This window comes from Leptodactylus fuscus, chromosome 7, assembly GCF_031893055.1.
Source record: "Leptodactylus fuscus isolate aLepFus1 chromosome 7, aLepFus1.hap2, whole genome shotgun sequence".
In the NCBI taxonomy this organism is placed as follows: Eukaryota; Metazoa; Chordata; class Amphibia; order Anura; family Leptodactylidae; genus Leptodactylus; species Leptodactylus fuscus.
The window spans coordinates 58,189,323-58,213,674 of NC_134271.1; the positions used below are offsets into that span (position 1 = coordinate 58,189,323).

Sequence of the window (24,352 nt, forward strand, 5' to 3'; positions counted from 1 at the left end):
AGATGACGTCCAAGTGACGTCACTTTTATTTAGATACCTATAGAAAAAGAGAAATATGTGTGCCGCATCATGGCAGGCCCTCATAGTTGTATACACAGGAGCATCGAGCGATTAGAGGGGCCCATCCGGACATATGTGGTCTCCACCAGGCCTGACCAGAGGGTCACAATGACCTTTATTTATTTATTTTCATTACAATGTTGGCTATTAAATAAAAAAATAAAAAAAGCAACCCCCCCCCCAAAAAAAAAAAACAAAAAAAACCAAAAAACATATAAACATATCTATACTGTGTTTGTTATTTTTGTCTTGTGTCTGAATTCCTGTAGTGACCATAATGAGAATAATGGCCGTCACTTAATATTCCAGTAGATTACAATATCTGCATATACAGTAATAAAATGTATCATTGGCTATATGGAGGCAGCTCCTTCAGAACAGGGGGCTATAGTGAGCACCATATACAGTGAGCAGATCACTCATATCTGGAACCATTACATTACCATCATGTGAACTCCTGTCTAAAGTTACATTACAGGTGTTAAGGCATTCAGCCTCTCTAATGGGGAGAGCAATAACATTGTGTTCTTGCATTTATTCACAATGTCCTACCTAAAAGAAGACTGAGAGTCCACAAGAGCAACTAAACACAGGAGAGACAGGAAGATCTTGTATAACAATAGGGAGCAGACCAAAGAGGGTTCATATTCACAGGGCACCATAGTAAAACGTTAAAGGAGACCCCATTCAGAAAAGACCACTATATCAGAGTGTGGCCCACAATTACTAAGACAGGTAACTCTTGTGCGTCTAGACAAAGGAAATAGACATCGGTGTCAAATTTATTACCAAGCACAGATGTCATATTAAATGTGGCGTATATAAAACTTTCACAATCACATGTATATCTGCTATACATGTGACATTGCTTTCATTGTCAGTTTCATTGACTATAATGTGAAGTTTGTTTAAAGGTACAAAAAATCCTGTGTGCAGAACTTTTTTCCCCAATTTTTTTTTTTTAATTAGAGTGAATGCAGACGGACACCCTGTGAAGGATGAGAGCAATGGACATTAAATAATGCTAGTGTGAAACAACCCTAAATTGGTCATTTGTTCCCAATTATGAAGGGGCAGACACTGAGAGCAAGGGAGGCCTGTGCAAGGATTGTTTATGGCTCTACTGGAACCTGTACACTGGTCAGAGCCCTGCCGAACCGATTCCTCAGCTCCTATGCAGCAGCACATAATACACTGGCTATATGTCCGCCCCTGTGCTGAATGGAAAGGAGTTCCTATTATGGAGAACAGAACTTTCCATATGCCCAAACAATTCTGCATGTACAGGTCTCAAACACTTATTGTGAGGTAAATATCTGTGGTCTGTCCACTTTAAAATGTGGTTAACCCAAGACCCATACAGAAATATATTTGAGCATAAAAATTGTTTTAAAAAAATCATTGAGTAAACACTACTTGCAACTTTATAGCTGAAGCTTAGATGGCGGCTGTGACTCACAACATTCTCTCATTGCAAGTTCTCATAATGTTATTGACAGATGTCAATTATGGTATTTGAGCAACTATACTTTACTATATCCAGTTTCATGAGCATGATATTGAAACATGATGGTTTTCACAAGTGTCGGCAGGGAGGTGTATCAGCGTCATAGAGCAACTGATGAAGATGGTTACTGTCATCACACAGAGAATTGCTTATTTTAGAGGATGCAGATAGGGGTCTTAACTCAAAGCCCCTGGAGATGTGATCCAACTGTGCATCATATTACACATGACTCCCCTGACGGCAGCCAAAATCCCAGCAGGGAGGGAGTAAATGAATGTCATATCTCACAGTCTCTTATCTGGAAGCAGTACTTGTAAATCCACTGACTGGTGTGTCCAATACATTTATTAGGAGTATGTTTCACCCTATAGCAGGACTGCGCCTGCAGCTTCCTTAACTGAATTGCTGCCGGACCTCCAGTGACTCCTATCACATAGCTGCCCAAGATACAAGAAGTGAGAATTAAGAAGCTCTTAGTGTCCTTCCAAATGTCACACACTACCCCTAAGCATTTAGCATGTCACTGGGTTTTCCTACTGAAATGAACACTCCTGCACTTCTCAAGCACAAACTTCAATTATTAGAGGACTAGTTCCAGCAATATAGAAAAGTAACGAAAAGCATATATATCACTAACTGTTAGCAGTTTTTGTAATTTCTAAGGCCCTCTAGACCTTGGAAATGACACACATTATATACAGTATATATCTTTGTTTGTTTGTTCTTTGTCTATTTCTTGTCTGTGCTATTTGTAAGATATTCAGTGTAGGTTATTCCATTGCTCTCGTGTGTTTCAGGTTATTCCCGAAGCAGAAAGAATATTGTATGATACCCGGAAATGACATAAACCTGGGAAAGTTACGGCCCATTCAGATATTCAAGTGTCATAGACGCCACACAACTTTCTATAGTCTGGGATTTGTCAGAAACCCAGCCATGATTTCCTTATTTTGGACAGATTCTCAGAGAGGGACACTACATGTGTGAGAAGATAATCCAGCCAGAATAAGGAAATCATGGTTTGGTTTCTAGCAAGTTCCAGACCATAGAAAGTTCCTGCATTCATGGTCATATCCACTGGGAATCGATCAAGACAACAGACGTTCACCACAAGGAGGGTTAGGGAGCGTTCACACTACCGTCGGTGTCCGACATGTAGTGTCCGCTCCTAGTGTCCGCTCAAAATCTGTCACGGACACTAGGAGCGGACACTAGATGTGTCCGTGACACCTATCATTCACTTGAATGGGCATCGGGTGCGTTCTTTTGCACTCCGTGCCAGTCCTTCCCTGCATGCAGGGTTTTTCTGTCCGCTTGAGAAGTCGGACATCTTCTCTTGCGGACAGAGAAGGACGGGCACGGAGTGCAAAAGAACGCACCCGATGCCCATTCAAGTGAATGACAGGTGTCACGGACACATCTAGTGTCCGCTCCTAGTGTCCGTGACAGATTTTGAGCGGACACTAGGAGCGGACACTACATGTCGGACACCGACGGTAGTGTGAACGCCCCCTTAGAGAAAAACTTAAAACTCTGCAAAATTTCAAATTTCTATTTGCCACCTGCCCCCCTGACTCTCTTCTGTTCAGAGTTAAATGTCTGTAGTGCAGTCAAAGGTTTTTCAGGTTTTGAATTAGGAATATGACAATAAGTTCTACTTGATGGAACAAAGGAAGGCGACAGTCTAAAGAGACCTCTGACCCTTGAACCAGGAAACCCCATATCAATGTGTAGTCTATGATTTCCTTAGGCTACACACTGAACTTCTCAGTCCTGAATCTGTCCAGAGTTTTCTTTTTTTTTTTAAATCCTTCTTGGTTCCCAAAGACAACTCAAAGATAAAAACAAACAAACAAAAAAAGTCTGTCTGAATGGTACAGATAGCACATGTATACCATCCATATGCTGTCTGCCATTTTCTCATGGAACAGTACATGCATGTAGCCTTAGAGCCAACAAGTAAACCAGCTCAATGGGCAGTGCTGGTAACTTCCAGATTCAAGTTCAAGCGCAGAATGTTTGCTAAAATGATCACTCCCCCCACCCCCAGTACAGTTTTGTGGTTTGTTGGCAGCACATTCAAGTTTACATAGGGCAATGCGCTGCCAACACTCAGGCATCTGTTATGCTGCATAGAAGTTCAATTACCTGATCTGGATTAGAAGTCTTGTCTGGTCAGCAGAAATGGCTGCCATTCTGTAGGAGAAGATTTCTGTTCTGGATCATATAGGGGGCTCAATGGAGAACCCCTCACTGTGAGCATAGGAGATAAGCTGCTGTTATGGGTAAGCCCCTTTAAACCATATGTTACATGCTATACTGGTTGGATCTTATGTTACAAACAGCAGCCGTCATTTCAGTGCAGCTTATGAATGGACAGGAAAAGTTCAGGGAAGTTGAATGAGGTCAATCCAGATCAGTTCAACGGCCAAAAGACATCCTGATTAATAAAATTTAAAATCTATATTCTATTCTATTTATTCTCTAAAATGATACACACACACACAACCTCATTTACATCCCATAGTGAAAACTACAAAGTTAAACAAAAACCAATCAGCTGGAGAAAAAACAAACAAGAAGTAAAATCCACAAGAGTACAAAGGAAAGTCACAGTCACAAGGCTTAACACATCACAATCCTCCCACACCCAAAAACCTGAAACAATGATATGAAAAGGACAACACAAGATGGGAGAGTTTTTTCCTCGGAACAACATGTGCCATATAAATTGCCAAGTATCAGGACGCGCAAAGTTACAAGATGTACAAGCTGTGAGCTTTAGTGAAATAGAGATACAGTAGTTCCCACAAATTGAATAATAAAGAGATAATGAATGCTCAAAAGACATCTGCTCTATACAGGTAGTCTAAGGCCTTATTCACATGCATGTGTGGTGTCCACATTTTCAAAGTGTTTATTCAGCGATCCGTATTCTTTTTTTGTAGAGTAGGTCACAGACAGTAGATGAACCATAGATGGTACTGTACACCACCTGCAAATGAGAGGGGTGGGCTTCAGTCTGTGAATGTGGACATGTAAAGGGGGCTTAATGATGGATAGATGGTTTCGGAGGACCTATACCTTCATAGATCATTGGTCGATCACTAGATGTTTACTGTTAGGTATACCTAGCAAATCACACACACACACACACACACACACACACACACACAATAGTAATGTGAAACACTAAAGGAACTCTGCAAATTTAAGTTGTGACCTGAATTGTTAAACTATGTAAGGTTTCAGATGACCACAGCAGACCTTAGGACACCACTAGGGGGTACTTATTTTTAGATTCCTGGCATGGTGACCAATACCCACACAGACCATACTGTGGCATAATCATGTTGACTGGTTGCAGGTAAGTGGAGTAATATACATCAGCCAGCAGGTGTCAACTAGTGTGCATGCTGATGTAGAAGCAGCCACCAATGATCACATGATTGTACAGTATACACTACACACAGTATATATATACACACACACTTATACACTACATATATACTTTTTGTAGTGCTAATAACGGATTTCAACTATTGAGCTACACCAGCAGTCCAAATGAATGCAAGTAATCTTGTGGACTGTAGTTGACATTAGGTAGTTAAAAGCAAAATCAGCAGTGCCCCAAAAAGCTGCAGTGCTGCTACTGTGGATGGTGCCCCATACAGTGTAGTGCCCTCACACACACAGTATAATACCCCCCCCCCCCCCAATACATCCCACAAAGCTCATTTATTGCTATAAGCTTCATTAGTAGATGTGTAAATTTAGGAGAAATAGGAGGGGGCTGCAGGAATAATTTCATGTATTAGGTGTGATAATACACAAGAGGCTGTATAATGTGTCTCGCATAGCAGTATACATGGTACAAGAAGAGGCAGACCTGACTTGGCAACATCCTTACAAGATCTTTAGCCAACAATAAGCTTACAGACGGCCCCAGATTGTAGAGTTGCTGAGAGGGCGGCATTGGTACTTCTGCTATTTCTGGCTGTGTCGGCAAGGATACGACCTGAACAAGGTTACTTGGTGACAAAACTTAGTCAAATGATTCACACAATGAGAGCGGGTCCCCAGGACACTGGAGTGCTGCTTCAGATCACCACCTACTCCCCCATCTGTTATAGACAAGGTGGAATTTATTAGAGAGACTATTATTAATAAGGGTGGGAACATCTATAAGGGAATCAGCGCTGCCCCCTCAAAGAATCAGAAATTTGCCGCCTAAGGCGAGATGCTAACTTCATTAGAGACATGGCCCAGGTTATTGAGGGAGGGAAGGGCATTTCAATTTTCACCTCAAGCAGCAGAAAAGCTAAATTCAGAGACAGCAGAAGGCAATATCCAACTTTGAAAGTTATACCCCAACAATTGGTTCAGTGAGGGTTCAAGTACTTGCATTCAAACTGATCAGGAGAATGGGGTCTAGGCCTATGGGACGGATTCTGGGCGCTGTATCTTGTTATCTTTGGCAGTCCCATACAGAATGAATGGCATGTTTTGCCTGACCACCATTGTCCTGATAAGAGGGGGTCCTGTAGGAAACACATGAAGTTGTATTTTCAATCTGGGTGTAAGTGGAGAACATTGCAACATGCTTGTTCATAGCGTTATCATGGAGCTTTGTGTTAGGTATTTATTGTGTTAAAAATATCATTAGTGAAGATTCAACAACAAATCCCACTAAAGGGGTGTTCACACTAGTGTTATTAAAAGTCTGTTGTTCTCATCCACCACAGGATGGCAACAATGGACAATAAAAATGGGTGCAAACGTAGCCCTCTCTGTTGGGTGTCTGTGCATTCAACCATATTAAAAAAAAAAAAAAAACAACAGAAACTTTCTTCCGTCATGTTTTTTACTTTTCTGAAAAAAGAAAAAAAAAATGTGCAAGCAGGACTTTCCTCTATTACAAATCTAACCAAACATGACAGAAGAGACAATGTCCGTCAAGTAGTTTATATTATAGTCAAAAAGAACAAACAGTTATTATTCATATCTGTTGCAGTCATTCTATAACGTATGACAGCAAAAGACTAATGATGGTGGTGTGAACATACCCAAGGCCCCAAATACAACTCATGGTGCTTTACAGAGAAATCTTTGGGCATACTATCATTTGACGATTTGGTGGTCTCTGACATGAATACGGGTGCAATGCAGCTAACTGTATAATGCAGCAGGGCAGAGATACCTGATAGAGCAACAACAAGCTAGAATCACAAGCAGTATTCCAGCAGTGGATTCTCACTGGAAAATACAACAGGAAGGACTTTTACTTCTGTGCAGCTGGATCCGCTTCTGGATGCACTAAAAACTGCATGTGTGTTTTCAACCATAAAGTCAATTCTGTCCACAAAGGCTTTTCACATGTATTTCTTCCAACCCTATCTGAGCTCTTAGGTCATCCATATATTGCTACCCATGGTGATCTAGGTCACAGATCTTGAATAGCAGAAAACTGAAAGCATTATAACATATTTCTGAATGAGGAGGAGTCTCTTGTGGGAGGAAACTAAAGCAAATGGGCAGCAAAGAAACCAGTGCCAGTGCTCAGACAGAACATTAAAGGCTCCCGTAATATACTAAAGGGAACCTATCAGGAGTTTTTTCCCACCATAAACTGGCACCATTGTATACAGGATCAAGTACTTACCTTGGTGCCCTTTCATTTATTTTGTTGCAGGAAAGGGATGTTATAAAATGTCAAAGGATAAAACGTCATATGTAAATTAATCTAATGAGTTGTGGTGGGCGGGAGCAGCTTCAGACTAGTCACACTGTCCGCTTCCTAATAACACCTTCTGGGCATGACTGACATCAGGTAATGAGAGGACCGTCAAGTGATGTCACAACAGAGATGCCAGTCATGCCTGCGGGTATGAAAAGAAGTGGGACAGCGCGACTAGGCTGAAGCCACAACGGAATGGGAATTACTAGAACCTGCACATAATGGGGCCAATTTATGGTGGAAAAGCCACATAAGTTTCCATCAATGCAAGGAAATAAAGAGTAAAAGTGACAATGGCTACAAACATTGCCCTAAAATCATTCATGGAAGTGTCAGAATGACTGCACTGTTTCACATCCCAGAAGTGGGATCTTAATAAGGAAATCTCGTGAATATACTTCTGTTTACCAGCTGTGGTTATTGAACAGTCACATTACAAATGTAATGCATTAATAGACAATTTTATGCAAAATGTCAGGCTCTAATATTTGCTACTGCTACTTGTCAATGAAGAAGAATGTGATTGCTAAAGTACATCATCTGATACTTCTGTCACTCAAAGAGTTTGCTCTGTCTTAAGTACATAAAGCTTATTTATTGTAGAGTTTAGCTTCGGGCTCCAGAGACATGGCAGGCTATTGTAACTATTAGGCATCCTCTGTTTCCCCACAAACGTAAAAAGCATGACATATCAGTCCATAAGGTTTTCCCTTAGAAAGGGACATATTAAAGGAGATCCTTCAGGTCCAAAATCTTTTTATAGATATGAATAACAAGCTGAAAGAAGGCCAGAGACAGACCTAATCCACCATATTTAGATACAGACAGCTCTAACAGACACAACTAAAAGTGAGGCACAACTGTGGTACCAAGCTCCTTGCATTGCTATGGGTGCTCAGCGGAAGGATTCTACTGAAATGGAGACCACAACACTCCAATCAAATGCAAGAAAAATATATACCCTTCATCCAACTTAGTCAAGGTACATCTCGGTTACTACTTCACATTTCAAATCTGTGACATTTCAGCCCACAAGAGACTTTGCTAAGTTATATCTGGAAACAATCTTAAAAAAATGGTGAGAAATATCATTGTTATTCCCAAAGAGGGAAGGGATCATCTGCTCTGTGCTAACTACAGACCGATCTCGCTCTTGAACACGGACGCTAAGCAGTGCGCTAAACTAATTGCCAACCGCCTGAGTCCGTTCATGGGAGAGCTAGTACATCCTGATCAAGTGGGGTTTATCCCTTATAGGGAGGCCCGGGATAACACCCTGAGGGCTTTCTCGGTGATCCATTACGCGCAGCGTTCGCAATCTCCCATCATGCTGTTATCCTTGGACGCGGAGAAGGCCTTTGACAGGGCAGACTGGAGGTCCTTGGAGGCCACTCTGACTCAGAAAGGCCTCGGTCCCGCCATGCTTACACGCATTCAGGCACTCAATAGCTCTCCTCTGGCATGAGTCCGGGCTAATGGTGTTCTCTCTCCCTCCTTTACGATTTACAACGGAACTCGACAGGGTTGCCCACTTTCCCCTCTCCTATGCGCACTAGTGATGGAGCACCTCTTAGTCGCTATTAGAAACATTCTGATATCCGGGGCTTGCGGTTCCGTGACCGACATTTGAAATTGTCGGCTTTCACAGACGACGTGCTTCTTTTTGTTACCAGCCCACTCACTTCACTCCCGTCTATCCTCAAGGAGATTAAAACCTATAGTTTTTTTTTAGTAACTATAAGATTAACCTGACGAAGAGCACTGCCCTGGATGTCTCGCTGCTGCCGTCGACCATTGGTGCCCTGCGCTCCTCCTTTCCATTTACGTGGTCCCCGAAGTCCATTAGGTACCTAGGGGTGCAATTTCCTTGAAATATTGTAGACACGTATGCTCTGAATTTCCTCCCGATCCTACACACTTTGCAGGCTAACCTCGAGCGATGGGACACCAAGGGCCTCTCATGGCTGGGATGCATCAATCTATTGAAAATGAACATTCTTCCCAGATTGCTCTCTCTCTTCCAGACCGTTCCTGTAGTTATACCCTTGTGTTTCTTCTCGGTAGTTAACAAAGCCTTCAACAAATTAATTTGGGCTTCGAAACCCCCTCACGTTGCACGTAACACTCTGGCCAGGTCCAAGCGAGGAGGGGGCCTGGCGGTCCCGGACTGCTCGAGATATTTTCTAGCGACGGTGGCTGCGCGCATTCTGGAGGGCACCATTCGACTCGTCTCAAGCTCTGGGTTGCTCTTGAGGACTCAATGAACCCAGTTCCTCTCACCGCCCTTCGCTGGCTTCATGAGAGGTTCTAGACTGATGGCAAATGCTACCCGCTCCCTTATGTGGCACGTCAAACTATGGGAGTATGCCGCAGGTATAGTGCCATGCCTGCTCTTTACAAAAGATGGCCCCATGATTCCTATCTCTGGCAACCCAGATTTCCCAGCGGCGTTGCGCTCCCCCTTCCTGTACCACCGGGCAGGCTCCCCTACTTTTCACTTTCGACAGGACACGTCGACCTCCTCACTCCTCTCCCGCTCTGAGCTCCTGTCCCAGACTTCCTGTCCTGATACAATTACCTCCCATTGGCAATACTCCCATTTTTACTCTTCTCTGAGGTCTTCTCGGAAGCTCCATAGACTCCTGCTGCCGTTTGAACATCTCTGTATCTCCACCTCCCCTCCTTCTCATACAGTCTCTCTCCTATTATGGTCTTTTGATGGATGGGGTGGAGGATTCGCTTTCGTCGTTCACAGTTGGCTGGGAAAGGGAACTGGAAGTCTCCTTCCCTCCAGGTGTGTGGTCATCGGCCTTCAGTGCGTGCCATAAATTCTCCATTTCGTGTAGAGCACAGGAGACCAATTACAAGATACTCTCCAGATGGTATAGGGTCCCTGCCCTACTACATGACATCTATCCCTCCACCTCTGATAGATGCTTGAGGTGTCTCTCTGATCGAGGTACGATGGCCCACATCTGGTGGGGTTGCCCCTTACTGCGTCCCTTTTGGACTGGAGTCAGACAGGTTATTTTAGTGGAAACAGGCCAAAAAAGGCCATAAATCTATTTTTGCCAAGGAATCACAGCGTATTACAGTCACAGAGAAACCTATGCTCACTTTGCAGTAAAAACCACGGTGTGGATACGTGGTGATTTCTAAACCCGGCACGTTTTTGGAAATCACAGCATGTCAATTATACCTACGGAAACGCCGGCGGTTTCCTCATAGGTATAATTGAAACAAAGCTTTTTTGCTGCAGGATGCCACATGGGACCTTAGCCTTAAACAGTCTGTTAAAAAAAAAAAAAAAAAATGGTTTTGTGAATAGATCCAATGATTACAATGGGGAATGTGTACAGGCCATTAAAGAAATGGCTAGCACACGGCCTTGAACCACTATCACGTGAATAAGCTCTAAGGGTGGAAGAAATTGCAGGAAATTAAAAAAATATAAAACAATACACACACACAAAACTAAGGCCTGGTTCACATTTGCATTCGAGTTTCATGCGGAAACCGAGTGAAAACCACACGGACACCATTACAGTCTATGGGGTCCACAGGTTTCCCAGGTAACTGCTTTTTAATGCGTATAGGTTTCTGTTTGGGTAGCCCCAAGCAGACTCCCCGAATGAAAACCCGAAAGCAGATGTCAACCGGGCCTTACCTAAAGCTGTATGCTGAATTTCTGCTTGGATGTGGGCTACAACCCTGTATAAATATTACTGGGATGGAAGGCTCTTGCATTTTACTGCCTGTTTAAATGCTATGCATTTGTGTTGTAAATCATGGCTCAACAGGAGATGAAACGGTCAACTTTAGTCATCAGATCTTGTTAAATCTTTGGGGAATAGCAGCAGGCCAAGTGCAAGTGTACAGCCAAGCAAAGAAGCGTCTCTCAGAAGCAGGGAAGATCATATAGGGTCATATCGGGATGTAAAAAAAACAAAAAAAAAACTATTTACTCAAGATAAACTTTAAAAGCTGCGGGACAGCAGAGAGGAAAACTGAGAAGGATTCAAACAAGGAAAGGTTTATATGAGGAAGCAGCTTGGCAGACAGGACAGAAGAGGAGGAGTGCAAGAGAAGGAGAGAGACAGGCGAGAGATCTGCGATATAGTATAGAGAATAGGCACAATGACAGGGGCGGGGAGGAATATCCAAAGAATGTTAGATAAAACCAGAAAGAGAGCAAAAACACCACCAAGAAAACAAATGGAGGTGAAAACACACACTCTGTGTTGTTCTGCACAGAAGGAAGAGACAGATGGAAAAGAAAGATACAGAGTCAGTAAGAGAAACAGAAAAGAATAAAGAGTGTGAAAAAGAAAGAAAGAAAGAAAGAAAGAAAGAAAGAAAGAGAGAGAGAGAGAGAGAGAGAGAGAGAGAGAGAGAGAGAGAGAGAGAGAGAGAGAGAGAAAGAAAGAAAGAAAGAAAGAAAGAAAGAAAGAAAGAAAGAAAGAAAGAAAGAAAGAAAGAAAGAAAGAAAGAAAGAAAGAGAAAGAGAAAGAAAGAAAGAAAGAAAGAAAGAAAGAAAGAAAGAAAGAAAGAAAGAAATCGCAGGCGTAAGTTAGCACACACAGGACTAGACAGGGGAGACTGCAAAGGGGAACAGAGGGTAAAAAAGGAATAACTAAAAGTGACTTGGAGCACAGTAGAAGATTAAAAGGTGGCAAGAAGTCGTCTTACACCGAGGGGGATGACAGCTACTAATCAACTCCTTCCTCACTGGATAGAGATCTGCATGTGACCTCAGATGACATACGGCTGGGCCTGCCAAATCCATCCTATAAGTAACATATATACACACATCGTGTCAGAAGAAATCGCTCTACTTTACACACAACCATCTTTAAAGTCCCTTGCTCCGCTGTTTAATTTCATAAATGTCCGTGGAAAGAGGAGCGAACGTGTAGCCCACAGGTCATGCACTTTATACCTGGATGAAGGCTACCTCAGCACACAGAAGGAAGGCCAGGGGACACTCAGGTGTAATACCCATTTAAACCTACATGTTAGGCTGTATACACATCACCCAAGGTTTTATGATCCATGGTGCTTACACAACACAGAGGTAAAGAAAAAAAAAAAAAGGATGTGGGTTCCAGTATTATTCAGAGAGCTATCTTAATCCACTCACTGAAATGTGTAATTTTGATCTGGGAAAACAGACAGAAGACTGAGGCTCGGAGTGAAAAACTTAACCCATGTAGGTCCTTATTAACAATGTGTCAGTGTCCGGTCCGACCCTACTCCTCAGCTGTAATACTCAAATAGCACATGGTCATTTGAATATACCTCTAAATGGGTTTTCCATAAATGAAATACAGATAAAGTATCATTAGGATAGGTCATCAATATCAGATTAGTGGGGGTCCGACATACAGTACTTCCACTAAACAGCTATTTGGAGCAATCAGTCGTGTTCAGGAGATTGCAGGAAAGTATACAAAATATTTGAGCAAGTATGTATGCAGAATACTCTACTGGTTTATAACATACATTTATCTTATCACACAGTGCAGACACAATGAAAACAGCACACATGCCGGAAGTTACAAATCAGATACATCCTCCTACGGACTACAGCTTATCTTATAATAGTATAGCATGAACATCACACATACTGCAGATGTGTATGCCTCATATGTGAACATGGCCATAGCACAACAAATCTGCTTAGGTGTGCACACCAACTATATAAGAATGTGAAAATAGATCATACTAGAATACACTTGGTCCTAGCCAATGGTGCACTGGCAATGTATGGGAGACAGCAGGGAATGGTAATCTGTATATTCATAGTGGATCAGTTTAATAACACATTCATTTCAGTAATAGGTTCAGGATAGAACAGGTTTCAGAATTTCATTTAAAAGACATTTCTGCCAATTGCTATCTCTCAATGGTTTACATTTTCTAATCTAAAAGAAAGAAATTATTCTAGGGATCCGCCATGTTGTTTTATAAAATGTTTTGCTCTGACGGATATTTTTGCTATTTTTTCCCTGTAACATGCTATGTGTTTTGCCATCTTTGCTTTTCTAATAATACAGCCAATATATGAGAAGTCATAGGTTGAACATCAGATGATAAAACTAACGACAGGTTCCACAACTTATATAGCTTTAATACGGCATTATGTTATACCATCTGATGAATGGATAACACTATGTGTGTGCACAAAAATTGTAACAGCAGCCCTCACAAAATAAATAAATAAAATGGATTTTTGTAGGTTGAGCAGGAGCAAAGTGTCCCCTTAGAACCTCCATGTCTGGTTACAAGAAATTGTAATATTTTTGTTTTCTTTTTATATTCTTTAAAACTTTATTATTATTTGTCTCTCCCATAGTAAATGTAAAAATCCAATGTCTAAATACAAAGCAATAACCTTACATATACAGAGGTCACTATTAACCACGGCAGGGGTCCAGGATTGGTGCTCTCACTAACCCGGAAGCTGCTGGCAGGTGTCAGCTGTATAACACAGTCAGCACCTGCTGTGTACAGAGCGGGTCCATACATTGCCTTTCCATATGACTAGTTATTTCCACTAGTAAAGTCATATATGCTATAACTGTTATTGGCAGAGGTCTGACCCCTGAGACGCACACTATCCAGAGAATGCAATGGCTGTAGTGATGTTTTAGCATTACTCTTCTTCAAAGCTGTTGCTGTGGCACCCTCAACCACTTCAGTGGGACATAATATGCTGATAGGGAATTCAGATTGTGAGCCTTCTATGGGACAGTGTTGATAATAGTTGTAAAGCGCTGCGGAATAGGATGGCGCTACATAAGGAAACAAAAATACCTGCTGCTATGCAGTGAAAGCCAGCAAAGGGGCCGCAGAGTTTCTCCTTAAATTTCAGGATCAGTGGTTGGTTTTAGAGGTCTGACATAACCTAGCAATATGCTATCACTTAATGAGATAGGAAAACCCTTGTAATATTTATATTTCCTATAAAAATAGATTTAACAAGTACAATGTTAACTCTGTTTAGGTTTCTTCTCTTGGCAGTCTTTTTGAGACAGATGGTATTAATGCACATTTGGTTTTTTTTGTGAGAAACGGCTGGAAGTGGTTTACTACTGTGCAAAAACGGCAACTGTGCAAAATCAAGAACGGATATAGATAGATAGATAGATAGATAGATAGATAGATAGATAGATAGAGACCAGCAAGCCATTTCGAAAGAGCAATATTAAACCAACTGTTAACAGTGAACCTGCTAGAGACATTTTATTTCTGCGGTAGATCTCTGGTTTTAATAGCCCCAACTTCAAGTGATGAACACAAAGGAGCCGTGCTCACTACAGTCACATTGCTGTCGGGCACCTGAGTTATATTAACATGACCAGAACACATCTTCATTCCCTGGAAATTGTGATTTCCCTACAGAATGACAGCCTACAGATATCTTAAAATATAAAAGATATTACGCAGCAAGTCTAGCTAAAAACGTAATTCCTTTTCATTACACAAATAGCCTATACAACAAGGATAGTGGAAAAATGGTAAACTTTTAATAAGGCCAACTATAACATCTATTTTATGGAATAGAAACAAAGTATATCAGTGCATATAAAGCATAGGAGTATATATAAAGGATTGAGTTACCTCTCATGCTGTGTGGGGTTGGACCACAGAACCATGGTAATAACAGGAGGAACAGCAGGTAGATCAACGACAGCAAGTTGTAACGAAATAGGCAGGCTGCAGAAGAAACAGAAGGACGGTCAATGAACTATATTAAAGACTCGGAAAGGTAAACCACAAATGTGTCTAATGGTGCATTTACACAGTACATGTTATGTAACTACACATGTAAATTCCAAATGTTTCCATAGAGTCCTCCTTCATCTGATGGAGGCCAAAAGAGTGTCCTTTTGCTTTCCATCAGAACAAAATTTATTGTGGTCAGGATCCAAGTAATGTTACCAGCATATTTATATGGACAATAAAAGAATGCCCTACCACCGCTGTGGCATTAGTGAAGACAAAAATAGTGCTCAAGGGAGTCGAACTTCCAACCTCATTTTCATAAGACTTCCAAGATATTTTTCTCCAAATCTACAAGAAGGACATATATAACAATGGAAAGTTTATCAGTGTAATGTGCTCTGTAACACATTAGTGACAGGCTTGCAGGAGGTGGCAGACTCCCTCTAGCTCCAATTTACAATAATCCTGGGGGAAAAAAGTTGCTTGCTATAGCCTACATGATAGAAAATGATCTTTGCTAATGCCTGACTTTATAGAAATTAAACATTAACATTATAAAAACCAAATCGAGAATGGCATCAGACGCAGGACAGCTGGTAATATAAAAACTAGTTTATCAACTCTGTCTGCAACCACAAAAGTGACACACTGAATAAAAAAAAAAAATAAAGCTTTCTGGAAAGGCAGTGAAGCTGGCAAGCCGGCTGTTTACAATATATTGTTATTCTTCCGGCTAATTTTAGATATGGCAGCGGTGCACCTAATTAAAGTGCTCCAAAGATGGTTGTCAGATAGTCCTGACCACATGCTAGGGCTAATTTAAGACACTACCGGGTCCATATTAGGGATGGCAGTAAAACATACAGTATCTGTGCACCATGCCCATGGGCTAATCTTCACTTTAAAGGGGCTGTCCAACAACCAAAATCTCTTATCCTTCAATCAAAGAACTGGGGGACCCCCCTTGTCTGAAAGGAATAGTGGTCACTTTTGTCCACTGGTACCATTAACTGCCTATGGGTGTGTCACAGATAACCAAGCACCGCTATCATCTGTAGTCCCATAGACTGATGGAGTATCAGCAGAAATGTGTCTCCATCATTCCATTCAAGGGGAGACAGAGGACCCCTGTTCTTGTGTGTCTCAGGATGTTTTTGGAAGGTGTTCACACAGAGTATTTTGCAGGCTGATTTTGAGGTGGAATCTGCTTTAAAAAAAACAACAACAAAAAAAAACATCCCAATCATTTTAATGAGAGCCAGTAGCAGTTTATTTCCTCTAGCTGATTTTTATGGATTCCGTCTTCAAAAATCTATTGAAATCAATGGGAATCAGAAAAAAAATGTGTTGCGGTTTTCTGATGTGGTGTTTGATGCGTTTTTTTACATTATTTTTTTAAACCTTTTTTAAAGGGAAGTTTCCAGATCCATACAATGTGCTGGAGGGAAAAAAATAAATAAAACAGCAGCAAAAACCACAATGAAAAATTTAACTCAGCCTGCAAAAAAAAAAAAAATCTCTGAACATAACCTTAGGCTGGCCTAAATCGCTGACATGAGATAGCTGTAGCTGCCCAGCTACAGATTAGAAGGAGGGGTGCTTTTGCTGGGAAAATTTTATCTGGTCTCAGAACCGTATACTATTCATCAAAGCCAATGTCATGATGAGAAATAATTTCAATAAAAAAAATGACATTTTACACATGACAAAAATGAAAAGAAACGTTCCAGAATTAAGAATTACAAGAGATGGAAGTTCTAAGAACTAGAAACTAGACAACTATGGAAGGATTCTGGGAAGTGAGGTACAGCTAATGGGCATGCTTTGCTCACAGTTTCCAGGACACGATGTTAGCGGCCATCATGCTATACATTGTACTGAGTAATAACTCCAGTTTATTAGACAATGGCAGCATTTTAGATACACCACATGGTCAGTCTGCCTACAATGTTCCACTATAAACGTCAAAGTCTTTGAAATTATGTACAATTTCAACCATTAACTATGGCACATTCCTGGCCTTGAAGTGTTAATGTGTGCGAAATTTCCTTGTTATCTGTGTTATGAAAAGGCATCCCATATATTTACAGAAAAGATCTCTAGCAGCAATTAAATGGTTAAGAACAGTAAAACTATAGGACCCTCTCCCATAAGTAAGGGTGCTTGCACACAGCTGGATTACAAGACGCAGTACATTATTGTAATGCTAGAGGCATCACTTTATAGAGTCAGATGTAACCCAGACCATAGCAGTGTAATATAGAGCTTTTCTGCCACTTATCACATGTATCACACCAACCGCATTGTATAGTAAAGGACATTATGTTGAACCTTTATACAGTCCAGTAGAAGCAACATTTCTTGAATAAGCAGTTTCTTGATACATGCAAATGAGGCTCAAGTGCAATGGAGATGCCTAATTTGCATATATATAGCAATGTCTTTTCTAAAGTAATGGTGCATCTATAGGACTATGGAGATGATGGTGCTCAGTAAAATATCCCTAAAACTCACTGGGGCCGGTGTGAGTTTTATGATGTGCTCTATGGAGTATATGGACATAGACCTTTCCTACTACTGTAGATATTGGACTGCTGGGAGGGGTCTATAGAAAGCTTCCTCTCTTGTTCCAGATTATAGGGAGGACGTTCCATAAAGGAGTTTCAAAACTTTGGCTCCCTCTGAAGCTAAATCTATTCGCATGCTGATCTCTGGCACAAACACACTCAAAATTGTCATTGGAAGCAAGTCAAAGTAAATAGGACGGTCAGGAAAGCTGAAATGAAGAGAAAATCAGAATTCATCAATTATTAATTTCCTAAATCAAAAACTGGACCTGGACATGGAAAAATAAACAGGAAGTGAAGTAAAAATGTCCTATTGTGTCTGGATACAATACATGAAATACGTGGAGTCCGCAAACCGTAGCTAAACTTTGAAAAAACTTTTCATTTTCTGGAAACAAATGTGACATAGTTCAGGTGAAGAGAATCTTTGCAATCTACTTTAGTGAAGAAACAAGCACTTTTTTTTATTTAGTCAAATCTGTATACTAGAACAGTATGGAGAAGAGCAGAGAATCCTCAAACACAGAGACCTCTGCCTCTGGGATATCAAGAATTACAATGCAGCCTTCTCTTTGCTGGAAGCAACCTGATAGCCGTCTTTCTCGTCCTCCTCTTCCCCACTCCCCTCTCCATAGAGCCTATTGTAAACGAACCAGTGTACAAAGCATGGACAGAATGAATCTGATAAGTAAAGACATAAGGAACACTTAAAGACACAGACACTTTTCTTTTGTGAAGTGTATTGCAAAGTTTGTTCATTTCACCGGCACTATTGATTTATGAAAACAAAGGAAATATTTACTTACACTAATACATTTTGTAATATACTTTATTATTTTTTTTGTTGCTTTCTGTGAAATCATTCAATCTTTCATTTGTTTCTCTTTTGTAAGCCGAATCTGTACATTGCTTCTAAGATGTGTACAGTGTATGGGGCTTATATAATGCAGGGAAACTAAAGCTGGAGAGGTCACAGAGGGCGGGTTCACACCTGCGCCCAAACTCCGCTTTGTTTCGCTGCGGAGACCAGAAGACACTCACGAGCAGAAACTGACTGCCAGGTTTCCGTCTCCTGTCTGGTTTCTCAGGCAGAAAATGGAAACCCACAAAGCGGAGATCGGGCGCAGGTGTGAACCTGCCCTAAGGCTGGTGGTGTCATACCAAAGACGTTTAGGCCTGGGAGGTCATAGCAGGAAAGCTAAAGCTGGGTAGGTTTTAAAATGCTAACTGACACTAGACTGCGGTTCTACTTGTAAGGTTTCCTGGTATTTCTTTACATAAAGCTTCAGTTGCTCCCAATCCCAAATGTTTTTAACTGGTGATATCTCCGGAAATAACACAGGTAGAACCAAGATCTCGGTAACATATGAAATCTGAGAATTAACATAAAATCACTATTCTAAGTTTTAGAATGCTTGGGATAATGGTTCAAAGTGATCCCGCCACCTAGTCTCAACTTCCGTGCCCATCCCTCTCTACACTTACTGAAAACAGATTTCAGTTCTCAATAGAAAAACAAGGAATAAAATAAAGAAATACAGGATGTCACAGAAGGGATCAAAAATCTGTTAATAAAGTGTATTAGAAATTGTCTGAGTGACAATACTGCCACTAATGGCACTGATCCTTACCAAATAGAATAGGAGGAGAAGTGTGTCAGATTCCTGGGGGCCCATGTGAATGAGGGGCTGGCACTATTTTCACTTCTATGGGACAACTGGAGGAGTAAAGGGGGTGAAGTATCCAATAAACAGAGCAGATCTGGATGGACAAATAACTATGGACAAGATACAGGGCCCCATCCTACACAACACATGAACATCAAATCAACTTTTGTTTCTTTGCAAACTTGTGTAAGCTCTAAAAAGACAGTCAAAATTGAACAAAATAAAATAAAACCAAATAAAAACAAGCAGTTACTGCTCTGCTTTGTTTAGAGCTATCCCGGCTACTAGCATACACAATGCAACAGCAAAGATCTGGGCAAGTGATGGGGAAACAGCATGGAATCTGCACAATAGGATGACCAGAGAAATAAATACATTTCCCAAAAAAAATAAAATAAATAATAGTAACACACGAATCCCAAGTGATTTCTGTGTACCATCCTGTCAGGAAATGATATAGACAGTAGAAATCACAGTGTGCGTGGGCTGGAAGGGAAGATAGGGGGAGGTTTGCTTGAGGCCTACTGCTAGAACACAGGGTGTTTGTGTTTTTAAGAATAAAGAATTATTTTTGGTTTATCTAGCAAGGGATGTTTGGTTTTTTCCCAGTAAGAAAATGCAAAATGTGGGGAGATCCATTGAGAAGTCTGTGTTTGTGATGGTGAGTTGGAGAACACAGCCACTGCTACATCACATACATGTATTTCCATCTGTCATGCACACAGCCAACACTTTATGCTGATCACGTGTCTAATTTCCAATCATAAAAGGAAAAGGTAACTTAAGTCTATTTGAGGACTCCATCTGCCACTGACAATACTTCTATCTCAGACACACAGCTAACTTCCATTGTCATGAAATTAAAAGGACTTTCTAGGTGGTGGATCATAAAGAAGTGTATAAACCTTACACAACATGGAGAAAGTCCAAAATAAGATATAAAACACAAGTATACATAATGCAAGTATAGAATGTCATGCCCTATCCCATCCCCTGGTTTAACCTGAAGGACATATGTCTTTTTTCAACCATAGTAACAATGTAACTATGTCTCATGCACACTGACATATTAGCACCGATCTGTCAGGCTATGTTCACACTACCATTATTAATGTCTGATGCTGTTATCAATCACCAGATGACACAGACAGACAGTAACAGTAGCAGAGTAAGAAACACAGACTAAGCTCCCTCAATCCATTCCAATTTACTCTAATGTAGACAATATGGCAGACACTATCTTCCCTCATGTCTGTTTACTTTTGTAATGGAAGAGAAAGTCCTGCAGGCGTGGTTCGCATATGCGTTTGGTAATCCGTTCGGGGAGTTCGCATTGGCAAGCAGTGTGCAGTGATAGCACACAGACCCCATAGACTATAAGGGGGTCAATGTGGTTTCCTTGGTACCAGAAATTTGATGGCATATCATTATAGCAAGTCATCAATACCGTATGAGCAGGGCTCTAACCTGGACCTGTAACCCCCACAGATCAGCTATCAGGAGTGACACTTGGGTGAGCACCACTTTCGCCTGTGATGAAAGAAGCTCACTTGTGTATGTATCATTGCTGAGTTATATTGTTCATGTATGTAACCCTTGTGAATATAGTGTTTCTGCATGTGTTGTCAGTATATTGCATACAAGAAATGTCGGTGTTGCAGGGGAGAAGGTTTTATGGCTTTACAACACCTTGGGCAGTCAAGCATAAGAAGTTGTGACTAGACAATAACCTTATGGCCATGTGTGGAGTATCCCCCCTTTCCCAAGGCACAGATGAAACCAGCCACTTTACAGCTTCTCAAGATATGGGAACGCGGAGGAGGCGGCATGCTGGCATGAGGCATAGCTAAGCACAAGCCAGGAGATTCACCTGTAATTCCATGAAAAGGATGTCACACTGTTGGAACCAGCCTAGCTGGGTGCTGGCCATCTCTATTCTTCTAAGCTCCATACAACCAGACTTGTTGCTTTTACAACTATTTTGCTTGTCTGTCTCTTTATATAGGACTGAACCCTTTGGGTATTAAATCAATAAATGTCATGGCACTTTGTGTTTGTTCTATAAACCCATTACCCTTTTGAAGTGTGTTTGTGTCTGACCTCTGGGAGAAGTAGCGTGTCAGGGATTTCTATTGGTCCGAAGTCTGAATACAACAGATAGTGGCGGTAGTGCATTTGGGGTGCATGGACTGTGTCGGGTGTAATGTATGCTCAGTTTGCAGCCTGACTGAAGGTTGAGTGTTAGATTGAGCGAGTGGAGTAAATTGACCTCTGACAGCCACAACCACGTCAGGTGCTACGACCGTCCATATGTGACAGGCCATGTGCTGTCACACCAGTTGGTTACATGATCTATTCACAGCTTGGTCCCTTTATTTAAAAAATAAATAATATGTATTCTTCAAAATACAGTATATGGTGCTTGGAAAGCAGTGAAGTGGCTGCAGCACTTGTCCGAACACTGCTGCCTTTTCAAACAGTGGGGGTGTCCCTTTAACCCTCAGGGCTGACAGGTTTACAGGGATGTTTTGGAAGCAAACACTGGTACATAATAGGACCTAATGGTATTTTAGGGTTTCAAATTTAGGTGGCTATTTCCTTTAGAAGTCCTTGTGACTTCCTCGATTATGATGTACAGAATAGACAAGTATGTGTTCAGAGGAAATTTACACACATTACTAATCTTTGTGCACCTTATACGTCCTTTATCAGATCATTCAGATCACTTTTTTTTTTTTCTTCAAATATTCATTGTGCTTACTATAAAAATAGACATAATGAAAGATATACCAGAGAGAAACCCTTCCATATTTCATAAAGGAGAAAAGCAAGGTGGACAGAACAAGGACCACCAATGAGCCATATTTCTCATTATTTATGCCAGGTGGAGTCATCATATCATATATGAGGTGCACCCTCTACCAGTTCAGGGGCTATAGAGACTGGCATTAAAGGGGTTGTCAGGGATAAAATGAGGTTTCTTCTTCAAGCTAAACACCACCCCCTTCAACTTTCTAACTTATTTTACAAAAAAATGTGACCGCCCCAGGAACATTCAAATTTTCCGGTGACGTCCCTTCCCCAGTTTATAGAAACGGAAAATCACCTATAGTAAACCCTACCACATCAAACTTACTAGACTACCTGTCCAGATTTCTAGGCATGGAATGTCACTTCTGCGGGACATCACTTCTACTGACCATGCCAGCATTTCGGCTCTATTGAGTGGATGACCAGCAGACATCAAGAACAGAACACATCGGACACCGAGAACAAGTTAAGTCTGTGCCCAGAAGATCCAGACAGGAAGACAAGTGGGTGGATGTAAGGGTTGAGTTAGCTAGTAAGGGCTAGTAATGGGCAGACTAACTAGGCAAACTAGGAGGGGTTGAGAGGGAGGAGGTGCGAGTCAACTCTGAATGAAGCTCAAGGCATCATGGTAGTTGTAGGAAAACAGAACAGGAAGATAGCCATGGAAACAAATGCAGAAGATGCCAGGAGATCCCAGAGAAACCCAGAAAATCACTCAAAACGCTGCTAAAGGTATTTGGTTGCACTTACTTTCTTATTAAATAACATTAATAGACATTTTTGAGATTTTTTTTTTTGCCTGGAAAACCCATTTAACAAATCCAACCAGAAATCTAGTAATTACAACCTGTAATATTACATTTAGTGACAGACCACTTTTGAATGTACAGCGAGTTCACCATGGCTGCTTTCTCCCCCACAATTTGACCACTCTTACAGCAAAGCATCCATGTTCCATCCTGGTGTAGCAAGTTATAGGTTTGTACAAATACAGCATGGCAGACATCTCTGTATTGTCCTTTGATATATTGGTATATAGTTTTGTTAAAGCATCCCCTCTAACTACGTTTGATCCTGTTCAAGCCCTAGTAAGTCTTGGTACTGATGCCTAGAACTGTACACAAATATTCCATGGGTGGTCTGACTAGTGATTTGTCAAATGGGAGATCTATGAACTACGTTCTCAGAATGTACATCCATGCCCCTTTTATGGCTTGGAAGTAGCTGCCTGACACTGGTTGCTACAGACAAGTTTACTGTCAACTAAAATTCCTAAATTCAAAGACATTTACAATTTTACCATAGAAGCAGCAACAAAACAAAAAAGAAAGCCAATATCCAGCAGCCTTGGATTACAGAGAATATGATTTTATAGAAATTAAATTCAATTACTGAATAATACAGTCATGTGGCTCTTTATCATCTGTAGGTTTCAATCCTCACAATGTCTGTCAGCTGCTGCTGAATGGGAACATTCCAGATCATACCCAGACACTACAAACCTGTATAGACCTTATACAGAACATCTCACAGCTGAGCGTTTGGTTTTATTGTTTAGACTGGATACAACTATTAGCAGAGTTACACAGCTTAGACTCCAGACCACACCATGTTACCTGCACGGATACATCGCAGCAAATTAATAGGACAAAAAGAACTGAGGCTCCTCAAGCTCTCACAGGAAGGCTTTAAGCGAACCTAGAATTGTAGCAAACCTTCATCTCAACTTGGGATTTCAGCCTCGTGAAGAAATAAAATCACATCCCATTATAATACAGCAAACAGAGATCTTGAAATGTTGAAAACGTTGAGATGCAAATATGTATTTAGTTTTATTTATATGAAGGTAAAAAAAACCTTTTGGCCGTGTCCCCACAGGTAATACACAGCCACTCGCCATTGTACAGTAGGCGCAAAGTGGGTGAGATTTTAAGAGGACTGACAAGTCCAATTGTCAAATTGGCCTGAACTATAAGTTTCCAACCCACAGCATGTCCGTGTAGGTTTTCAGTTTTTACTGCAGATTTCAGTATTTGAAATGCAGGAATTAGAGTAATTTAGCCGTAAAAAACAACCAAGTTCAGCTAAGGCTACATGTCACTTGTTCAAATTGGGTTATTCATCACTGGCAGGTAACTCATTGTGAGAAACAGTCTAGGGCAGGGGTGGGCAATTAAATTTCCCATAGGGCCACATGAGAAATTGTAACGGTTTTAGAGGGCCATGCGAGTCGTGGCAAATTTAGCTCCACCCACTTCTCTGCTGACTCTGCCCA

The 24,352-nt window shown here is 41.1% G+C and overlaps 1 protein-coding gene across 1 annotated transcript in view; it reads right to left on the bottom strand.

The window, feature by feature from the left end:
* PIEZO1 (piezo type mechanosensitive ion channel component 1 (Er blood group)) overlaps positions 1-24,352 on the bottom strand; it is a 167,931-nt gene that overhangs the window by 104,875 nt on the left and 38,704 nt on the right. Inside the window, exon 2 of the mRNA XM_075281928.1 lies at positions 14,928-15,023. Within this exon, the coding sequence (XP_075138029.1) occupies positions 14,928-15,023 (96 nt within the window). The remainder of the gene's footprint in view (positions 1-14,927; positions 15,024-24,352) is intronic.